The sequence below is a fragment of the Agelaius phoeniceus genome, chromosome 2, assembly GCF_051311805.1.
Source record: "Agelaius phoeniceus isolate bAgePho1 chromosome 2, bAgePho1.hap1, whole genome shotgun sequence".
Lineage (NCBI taxonomy): Eukaryota > Metazoa > Chordata > Aves > Passeriformes > Icteridae > Agelaius > Agelaius phoeniceus.
This window is the reverse complement of record NC_135266.1, coordinates 6,008,081-6,019,399: the sequence shown is the minus strand read 5'-3', so window position 1 is coordinate 6,019,399 and position 11,319 is coordinate 6,008,081. Positions and strand designations below refer to the sequence as shown.

Below are 11,319 nucleotides of genomic sequence, written 5' to 3'. Positions count from 1 at the left end.
AAACTTATTTATCAAAGGAAAACAGGGCTGAAAAGAAGCCCAGGAGGGGGTGAGCAGCCTGCTCCATGGGGAGGGCTGGGCTTTGGGCAGCCACAGTCCATGGCTGGCACAGGGATGTGAGCACCCAGCCCCTCTCATGCTCAGCAGCACTCCTGGGGCACCCACAGGGCATGCAGAGCTCCAAGGCAGAATGGGCCCTCCTGTAGCAGGCAAACTCCCTGCTCAGAGGCTGAGCTACATCCAAAAATTCTCCCCAGAGTCACACCTGCCTCCTGGGTCTTTTCCTCCTCACATTTTGTTCCCCCTGCTGTGTTCTCTGCACCACCACAGCAGCATTCAAACCTGTCCCAAGCAAGAGCAGTGTTTCTCACCCAGTCTCTGATCTTCAGCTCTCCCAGCTGACTCAGGGAAAGACCTGGCTGCCCCAGTGACCTCCTTTTGTTCAGGAGACATTATTTTTTTTTTTCCACAGAACCCCCTGGAGTATGTAGATAAATACAGATATAGATGGATACAGAGAGATACCACAGAATAACAGCATGGTTTGGGTTGGAAGGGATCTCAAGTATCACCTATTTGCCATGGGCAAGGGACATCTTTCACCAGACCAGGCTGCTCAGAGCCACATCCAGCCTGGCCTTGAACACTTCCAGACTGGATGGAGCCCTGAGCATCCACATAGATGGATGGAGCTCTGTACACATCTCTGTGTAAAACCTGATGCATGCATCTCTTTGCCTGTGTGCACCCATGTGAATTGATTGTGATATCATGGATCTATAATTTAGTCACTGTTATAATGGTAGCTAATCCTATTGAGTCACTTTTTAAGTGTTAAATTAGTTGATGATTAAGAGTTTCTAACCCGCTCTGCACCCTTATCCTTTTGTACCCATATCCTCTACCCCCTTACCCTTCTGCATCTCTGGTCTCTGTGTAAATCATCCTAAATTGCCTCTAATCTGATTTTCTTACATGTGCTTCATCCATGGCCTAAGTAATGGAGTCACCTTTGCCACTGAACTCTAATAAAAGTTGCACTCCCATAAATTCATATTCAAAACTGCTTCTTGCCAACACCTCTGACAAAAGGGGCTCTTTGAGCACCTGAGCTGCTCATTCTCACAGGGCTGTGAAGAGGGAGCAGCTTCAGCACTTTCCCCTAAAATATTCAAATATTTTCAGACCCTTCCCCAGCTGCTGTTTGTATGAGAAACAGGAGAAACAAACAGATGAAGTGGAAGCACTGGGCAGCTCCCAGAGCTCTAATACCTGGTTTTGGTGAGACTGGGAATGTGTCCCACGTTGGGAGTGCTGGGATGGAGGGTACAGGCTCAGGAGAGGTGTAAGGGACAGGTTGTGACGAGGTTGCAGTTTGTGATGATGTGGCTCAGAGCCCTGCAGGGGGATTGGGGGGATGGAAAGGACAGGAAATTTGCAGTGGGTGTTCATTACTGATGGCCCAGCATCAATCAGTTGTTCTGTAGGCACTCAGGAGAAGTTTCTGGACCTTCATCCCTGTGGAAGATTTCAACTTCCCAGACACCACCTGGGAATATTGTTCTCCCAAGATGACCAGATCTTGGAAATTCCTGACTTTTGTAGGAGGTAACTTCTTATCACAGACACTCAGTGAGACAAATGGCAAAGATGCCCTCCTAGACTTGCTCTTTGTGGCTAGCACAGGGCTTTTGGGGCATGTAGTGGTTTGTGGCTGCCACAGCAAAATGAAAGGGTATAAAATTTTCAGTGTAATGAGAAAAATATTCAGTGTAATGAGAAAAAAAGGACAGCAGAGTTGCTACCCTGGACTGCAGGAGAGCAAATTTTAGGCTATACAGGGAGGTGTTTTAATGGAGTACACTCAGAATCTGCTTCTGAGGGTTTAGGGAGCCCACAAGTGTAGGTCAGACTTTAGGAACCACCTTTTAGAACCACTGGAGCAGATGATTCCACTGTGGTTTGAGTCAAGCACGTGGAGCAGAAGGAACTGGCTGAACAGGGAACTCCTCATGGAGCTCAAGAGGAAAAAGAAATCATGCAAAGTCAGGCTTCAGAAGACACAAAAAGCCAAAGCTCCATTAGAGTTGAAAGAGAAACATCACCAAGGGAAAAAAACAGAGACCCATGTTTAGGAAAGGAAATGTATTTTATTGAAAAAAAAAAATTACATTTCACTTATACACCATGAAAATACTGAGTTGTGTGTTATTTTCATAAGAAGAGGTCAAGACTTGCACAAGAAAACCACATTCTTTATTACAGCATTACTCCATGAGATGAGGCTCTGGTGGCATCTGCACTGGGTGTTTTCACTAAACAGTAGAGCAGGGCTAAATGTGCTTTGGGCAAAAACCCTAAATATTGGCCTCTTCCAGGTGCTCCTGCCCATTGCAGATATGGCACTCATTTGGTCAATACTGAATTATTTCTGAATTAGAGACAAATCTCATATTTCTCTACTCACATAGTCCTAGGCAAATTCATAGCTACCCCTCCCCTCCATTTTTAACAATCTCCATTAGTTTTCCACATTCAGCCAGATAAAAGCATGTTAAAGCAGAATATGGGCTGCCAATCTCCCACCTCCCAGCAAGAAAACAACACTGAAAGGGGATGCATTGCACCAACAAACACTGACAGCAAATGGCAGGATCACTGGATGGTGCTGGATTCTCCAGGGATTCCTCCCATCACTGCAGCTCCAGCAGCAAGCCCGAGTTTCCTCCCTACTAAGGCATGAATTCACACCTAGCATGTATCAGGCATGGGCTGCACCAAATGCAGGGCAGGAGAGCCTGCAGGTGGCATCCCCAATGCCATCTGTCACAGCTGTGTCCCAAGGACTGTGCTCCAAGCCAGCTGTGACAGGCTCCATCCCACCTCTGAAACATCCCCCTGTGAACCACAGACCTCTGGGGTGGAAGATCTTATCAATCTGACAATGAAAATTAATATAAATTCTCAGGTAACTGCCCTTATTTATTTATAGATTTATTGATGTCATTTTCTCCTTGCTTAAAGGGGGTGGGAAGGGAAAGAGCCAGACCTGGACAACTCTGGCACCATTCAAGTGCTGGGAAAACAAACTGAACATTTTCTCCACCTGGGTCTCCCCATTACATTCCCTATTTAGAGCACTGATTTATTCAATGCTATTTCCTGCTCCAACAGGCACAAGCATCACACAGATCATTAAGAACAGCCACACCAATGATTTTAGAACTATAATATTTTTGCTACACAGGGGATGGATTGGGAACACCAAACCCTGATTACTGCATCTCCAGCTCTTCTTCTAAGTGCTTTGCTCACAAAGATTTCTCTTCTTTTCCATTAACCATGCAGCTCTGCAATTAGTGCTCAGCCAGCACCTCACTGCCAGGGAGAGGCAGCTCCACTCTCCCTCCTTTTGAGCAGCTGCATTGTCCCTGACCCTTTCTAGCACGGGCACTCATCTGCTCCCAGCAGGAGGAGTTTAAGGAAGCTAAAGATGAAAACTTCAGGAGTTTTGACTGCATGAATTCCCATTGATTTGAGCTCCTTCATGTCCCTTGTTATGGGGAGAGGCAAATCAGGGACAGCAGAGATGATGGGAGAGGAAGGTTAGGGCACAGTTTTGTGGTGTAGCTGAGATGGACAAGTTAGATCTACCACAGCAGCTGGCAATTCTCTACCTTTCTTTCCAAAAGCACAAAAGCCAAGCCTGAATCATCTGGACAATGCACTTCCAGAGTCTCTTGGCCCTCCACGGCCTGCAGGAGAAATCCAAGGGAATTATGGAATGGCCAGGAGAGCAGGGGGCTGCACACCAGGAGCTTCTGGGTGCACAAAGAGCTGTGCTGAGCCACAGCCTGGGGACAGCCCTGCCCAACAAACCCAACAGCTCCCCACCAAGCTCAGCTCAGAGAACTCCTCCACATTCCCCCCACAGGAGGATGCAGGCAAAACAGCCCCTGTGCCACCAGCACGGGGATGCTGCACCCACAGATTCCCAGGGGAGGAAAGCCAGGCACAACAAACCCCCAGCACTGCTGTTCCCTGCCACTGCCTCCCTCCTCAGCATAAATTATTCATTTCAGTGACATTTCCACTGCTAACTTAGCAAAGCAGAAGTGCTTCTTTTTTAACACATCCAGAAATCGGGAACTCTCGGGAGAAAAGCTCAGGATAAATTCTCCTCTCTTTTTGCAGTGGTGATTTATTCACAGGAGTGGTGAGGATGCTGCCATGTTAAATTAAAAGGGACATGAGTGATGCTCAATTTTGCCAAATCACCAACTGTTCTGGTAGGAAATGACATTTATCACAGGACAATGCTCCAAAAACTCCTTTATGATGCAGACCCTTGTGCTTTTTACAGGGACCCTGAAGTTCAACCAAAAAAATGAATCTGGACAGTTGTGCTTCAGCCCTGGTCTCCCAGCCATAACAAACAAAGACTCACTGTGCTTAGCAAGATGAAAAAATCCTGCTCTGGTTTTGAAGCCTGTGAGCAGCTTTGCCTTTTGACTGAATGGGATTTTATCAGTAACTCAGCTCTCCTGGAAGGTATTTATGAATTTGAATTCAGCACAAACAACTGAAATTCTTCATGCTATTACAGCTGACAAACTACAAGGAAAAAACTCTTTGTCTATTCAGCAGTCTGTGCACAGGTTTAGCACAAGCTGTGAATTAGCTTGGTCAGCTCCATACAATGGGAACAAGCCATTTTTTCCCATCTTTTTCCCATCTCTTGGCTTGTCCATGTTGCTATGAAGCACTTTTAACACCTCCCTGTCTTATTTAATTAAATAAACAAACCCATCCCCAATTTTTAACCTAACCTAGATGTATTTGAAACTTCTTTCCAGTGCAAAATTCCAGGCTTATGCCACAAAGCTTACCTGATTTTAAAGTGGATAAGGTAGCAATATTTAGGGTTTTCTTTTTAAACAATGGTTATCTACCATCCTATTGCCTCTCTCTACAGGGTAGAAGCCTTACTGCAGGAAGGATACAACTTGTAATGGCCAACCAGAAAAATACACAAACACTAGAAAGCCTACAGTTTCATCAGAAATTAAATCATTTGCTATCACACAGAAATTCATTGTTTTTCTGGCACAGAAGTAGTTGAATTACTACACACACCTCAAGGACAATCATTTAAGATGTGTAAACAGATAACAGGTCCACCTAGTCAGTACAAAGCACCACACAAACTTTAAGTACATAGAAAGTTTGCTCATAAATATTTCTTTGTTTAACAATTCAGCACTAAAAAAATATTACTTAAAAAGGCATCTTTTATTAAGTTATTCAGTTTGTCCAGGGCTGGTGGGGTTGTACTATTCCTACTATATTACAGCCACCTGACTCTCTTTCCAAACCATTTTACTTCTCTGGAAGAAAAGGCTGTGTGTGGCTGGGACCCAAAGCTTCAGCACAATCTATAAAAATATAATTCTTTAAGACCTTCTGCTCACATCCTGAAGGCCTACTCAGCCAGCCCCCCAAATTCTGTTTCCCACCCCTACCACATTGCAAATAAAGCTTCAACATACACACACACACACACACACACAGAGTACATAAATTATAAATAAACACTCTTCTACACACAGATTGTTTTTTTTTCTAAACAGCAATGCAACCACGAGGGCAATAGGTAAGTGTGATTTCAGTGGTAACATATGGCACAGCCTTCTCATATTGCTGGTTTTCTCTCTCTCAATAATGTGCTGCCTTATTCACTGCTCTGCACGTCGGGGGATTTATTACCATCATTTGTGGAGGCACTGAGTCAGGAATGGGTGCACATTTAGGAGCATCCCACCTGCCTCAAAAGCAGCAAAAGCACCAAACTGGTGGCACTGGGGCTGTCACCTGGCACTGGGCTCCTGGTGAAGCAGATGGGAGTTTTCCCTGGCTGCTGAATGCCACACCACATTCCTCCCTTCTGGGAAATGCTGAGAACTGGCTGGGCTCTCCTGAAGCAGTGCCCTGACAGCAGCAGCCCTTGCTCAGGGCACATTCCTCCAGCAGCTGATTGACCCTTGGGGCTGTACCTGAACTCTGCTCCTGCATGCATGTACAAACTCACTGGTTTACTCATTTATTGACGATAAAGCACTTTCAGGAGTTTCCATTTCTTTGAAAGAGCTATTTTTGGGCTGTGATGGAACATCCTGAAGCTCAGTTTCCATGGCTGACAAATGTCTCTAATGGAGGTGGTTCAGAAAGCTGCAGAACTGCTCAGCAGGCTCTCACTTACCAGGAACATGAAGAACATGTGCTTGCAGGAAGAAGAGCTCTCTGGGTATCTAATCCTGGCATTCTACAATGACTACAGCCAATAAGCCAGTAAAGCAGCAAAGGGATGTCAAAGGGATGTGCTTCCCTTTGTGAAGAAATATTTTAGTACCAGAGTGACCAAAATTTGTAACATGTCTCAGCTTTTAAAAGCATTCTTCACCTGGACAAGGACCTTTACCTGGGAGAGGTGGTTTTTTCTCCAGTATAAACAGGAACCAAACCTCTCCAGGACACAAATGGAATGACACAGCACTTGCTGCTCTCCTTAACCTGGATCCCTGCTCTCCTCCTCCTGCAAACCACCAGGCTGGCAGGGACACAGCTGAGTGCTGGCAGAAGCTCCTGTTCCCACATGAGGAACATTCGTTTCCCACTCTACAGCCCTGTGTGCTCTACCCTACACAGTGAAGGTAAAAATTCAGCGAGTGGAGTGCAGTTAAACGCTGCACAAGGAGGAGATCTCAAAATGAGTTATGGTTCTTACTCCAAGCCCCTCTTCTCACCTTGTTAGCAGGAAAAAAGAGCACAACACAACGAGGTCCTCACACATAAAAGTAAGAGGAATGCAAGGGAGTGGTGCAGAATGCCAGAGATTTTTTCTTCCCATGAAACCTCTTAAAAAAAAATTAAAGACAAGGATGTTACTCATTTCCACATCCACATCTTACAGTAAGATGATTACAGGGCACAAATATGCTCTCTTCCATTAACTACCCTTTCTCTACCCTAGGACATAACTAAGGAAACATTTAATTACATCCACTTTATTCAGCAAGACTATCAAACCATTCTTGTGCTGTTGAATTCTGAAATGATTAACATATTTAAAAATAGGATCTAAACAATTTGTGTGTGCACAGTATAATAAAGGTAGATGCTTTTATTACAATCTTCCTTGCCACATATTTTAAAATAAAATTAATCAATACAATCACCATAACAATCTCAGACAACAAATTAACACCATCCAATCAAGACACCGTTAAGATACTCAAAAGGCAGTATGAGTAGCTGGAAACCTTGGTCCTCCAATTCTTTTGTGTAACACATGGATAATGGATTTCTCCCCATCTGAGATAAAAATCAGCACACAAACATCAACAATTCGTACTGCAGGTTTCTGAAGTGTTTCTATGGAGTGTGAGCTGATTTTAGCACAATGTCTTTATGCACATCTCAATTCTCAGCATGTAGAGACTCATCCAGGCCCAGAGTAGATGGCTTTTAAACAACTTTTGGTCTCTCCTGCACAGGTGGCTCCAAAAAGGAGTGGGTGGACTTGAGCAGTGCAAATCACTCCAGGAAGAGGGGATCTGACACAAATTAACTCCAGAATGGAGCAAGAATGTGAGGGCAGTCGAGTGGACACAGACACAGAGCATTCAGCTCTCCCACAGCTCCATGTGCTGCCATGAGAAGCCTCCTGTGCCTCTGAGCTCACACAGGTGGCACTGAAGCCACCAGTCCCCAGCAGGGTCACACCTTCCATGCCCCCAGGATGGCCAGGGAAGTTTGTCCATCATTACAGACTCCATCTCTGGGCTAAAGTGCTTGTTCTCCTGCCATCAGTTAGGACCTAGGCTAGCTGAGATTAACCTTTTATCTTTAATTAAAGATTTGCAAGTGAATCAGACAATGCTGGTCAGTCTCCTCCAAGCCCCTAAATAAATAGTGGGCACTGTCTGACACTGAGACAGCTGCATGAGACAGACAGCAGGAACTCAGGAAAAGATACAGGTATAATATGCAGGAGAGGAGGGCATGGAATATTAGACAGGACTGTGCTGAGCCTTTGAATTTTGTTCTGCACATGAGCTTTGTGTAACTCTAAACAAATAAAAATGTGTACCTTGACATTCAAAAATACCTGTTAGCCTGCTGTGGCTACAAAACATTAGCTACAGAATATATTTACAGATCATTTCTGATGTTTGTTCCTGGCAAGAGATGTTAAGCCCAATTCTTCACTGAAGATATAAACCTGACCTAATTTAGACCAGGTCAGTGGGAGTTTAAAACAGGTATCACATGAGCAGCCCTCAGGGACTCAAGCAGATGAAGCCAGCAGCCCATTGCTACAGGATCCAGCTACTGTGAAATAGAACTTTTGCAAAATGAGCATGTTAGTATGAATATTCTTTTTTTTTTTTAACATGGGAATGTCACAGATTCTAAGGAAGGTGTGAATTACTGAACAGATCCATTCTCTAAGAAGTGGGAAAAGATTACACCTGACAGGTATAAACTGCTCCAACAAACATATCACTTTGTATTTCATGTCAAGATCACAGCTCATCATGGTTTATAATTAAAATCTTGTTTGCAAGGTAGCTCCAAGCTTCCCAAATTCCAAGCTTCTTTATTTCAGAGAAAACAGCCCTTGCCTTTCTCTCAATCCTTTGTGAAGTCTGTTTATTCTAATGGCAAAATAAAATTGTGCTGTCTCACTAAAAGGGCATTGACCATTGTCTGTACAGGCAGGGAAGTTCAGGATGTTGATCCCTTCTTCCTAAGAGGATAGCAGGGATTATTGACTTCCACATGAAATTTTAAATTTAATTTTAAAAGATTAATAAACTCACAGTTATGTTTGGAATATGGCATGCAGCACTTGGTTAATCAATGTTAGAAACAGTTAAAATCCTTTTCATGTTCAACTGCTGAAACATATCACCAGCTACAGTATTTAAATATATTTGCTGAAAGCAAGTATCTCAAAAGAGCTAACTGTCTTCCTGGCACAGCTGCCCAAGCAAACAGCAGCTTTATCTAAAAAGGGAGGGGAAATTATTATTTTCCAGCCAATCTGGAAGTTTGTGTTGCAGGGAGAACACAATTTAAAACTGTAGTGCTGCAAAGAAAGGTTGTTCAACGTGCTCAGAGAACCATGGAATGGCTGAGCTGGGAAGGGACCTCTGGAGATCCTCTGCTCCAACCTCTGAGCAAGCAGGGCCAAGTTCAGTCAGCATCTGAGCATCTCCAAAAACAGAGAATCCACAACCTCTCTGGGCAGCCTGTGCCAGTGTTTGATCACCTTCACAGTGAATTACGTTTTCCTAATGTTTAAATGGATTTTCCTGTATTTCAGTTTGTGCTCCTGTCTATTTATCACTTCCTTGGGCACCACTGGGAAGAGCCTGGCTCCCTCTTGACTGCTTCCCATCAGACACCTGCACACACTGTCAAGGGAGGTCACATCTTTTTACAGGCTGGGTAGCAGCCACGAGCTCATATCTCTGCTATTGACTGCTGATTTTAGCAACTGTGCACAACACCAAAATTATTATTGCTAGAAAGTTATTTCATTACAGTGGTTACTAAAAACTGGCAGTAGAGTCCCATTTTGTAGATAAATTCCTGCTGATTTTTTTTTCTTAAATTCTCAAGTAAAATAATTTTTTTTTCCACTTTCAATGCCAAATGCAAGAGAGGAAATCAATCAGAAGTGCAATTTCCCTTATGTAGTCTGAGACAAGTAAAGCTCATCAACTTGATCTGGATTTAACACCACACTAGACTTTATCTTGGGACAAGCAAGAACATGGATCCCATACAGAAATCCTACACAAGTGTGAGTGTCCAATACCTGTCAGCAGAACTGCCCTGCTGCTTTAGGATGTGGCTCTGATCCACAGGACACTGAAATGATTAAAAATCCTGTTCTGAAGCCTTATCAAGCAGAATTGTGCATTAATAATAAAAATGATAATGTATTTCTGTAATCTCTAATTGGTGTTGCTTGCAGAGACCTTATGAAGAAGTTAATTTTTCTGTTTCACTGCATTTGGTGAACACGTGTAACTGGCCAGATCTTACTAAACCAAAAATACTACTTTTGCCACACTGCTTCATTGCTGAGGCTGCCAGCAGTGCTCACTAATGTTAAGTGAAGTGCCCATGTAGTTTCTAAGTACATCCACCCATGATGAACCAACCAAGGCAGCCAACTCCAGGGTAAGAGCTGCTTTCTCTTTTGCCCTTAGTTAAAATCAAACCTGGCCTCAGAGGCCACCCTTCTAACCAGTAGTACTGAATAAAAGCATGATCTTGTTGATGAAGATGTTTCTGGAGCAGCTTTTGGAGGAAAATCATGTGGGCACCCACGGACATGAGAAATAAGCAGCCAGAACCTGTGACAACTGAAACTGTGCAGTCGTTCATGGAGAAGAAACAGGAGCAGAGATCAGCAACATGAATGACACCTCAAGGTCACTTCAGAGTACTGAACATGCCAAACATCTACAAAGTCCTCCTACACACGAGCAGAACTGTGTGTGTAGCTTTAACCCTGCTTAGTTTCATAGCAGCTGAGATACTGAATACCAGGGTAGGTAACCAGGTACCTCCAGGAAAAGGGAGCATGGAGCCAGCTCCATTGGCACTAGATGCCATCTTGAAATACATTTTCCAGTCAGTCAAGCATTCCATTAGCAAATTCACATCTACAGTCTTTGGCAAGGCAGGAACATTGCTCTCTTGCCCTGGGTAATCACACAGACTAAGTGAATCTGACAGACACTGGGATACCTGGGAATATGCTTCAATGCACACTAACTGTTCTGGATTTAAAACTGAGCAAGGCCAGCACATATGTTTGAGAGTGGATATCTGCCTATGCTGGGCACTATTTCATGAAAGTCAGGTTTCTGTCACAGATCTAAGGCAAATATTACAATTTACAGGAAAGAAATGAGGACATCGATACATTGTGCGTTATTGGAGACGTGGAGCCTTTATAACACGGTGGCTTTCACTATGATCTCTGGGTTTTCTATGTCCTTTTTGCTTTGGACCATTCTCAGTTCCAGCTGGGCTGAGTTTGGTTTGTTTCCTTCTCCAGCTTGCACTAAAAAGATGACATCAGAATGTCATTAAAAACAGCAGTGAAAAAGAAACAAGTTACATTGTTCTGCTACCCCACGATTTTCTCTACCTGCCTCCCTTCCCCATTCTCCCTTACTGCTCCCTGCTAAAAAGGCTTCCAAGGTGGAAAATCCAGGTCAGCACTGATTTCTTATC

The 11,319-nt window shown here is 43.9% G+C and overlaps 1 protein-coding gene across 1 annotated transcript in view; it reads right to left on the bottom strand.

Moving 5' to 3' along the window:
- Positions 1–2,130: 2,130 nt before the first annotated feature.
- The window catches only part of PDXK (pyridoxal kinase), a 47,453-nt gene continuing 38,264 nt past the window's right edge, over positions 2,131–11,319 (bottom strand). Inside the window, exon 11 of the mRNA XM_054653681.2 lies at positions 2,131–11,146. Coding sequence (XP_054509656.1) covers positions 11,034–11,146 — 113 coding nt within the window. The 3' untranslated portion in view covers positions 2,131–11,033. The remainder of the gene's footprint in view (positions 11,147–11,319) is intronic.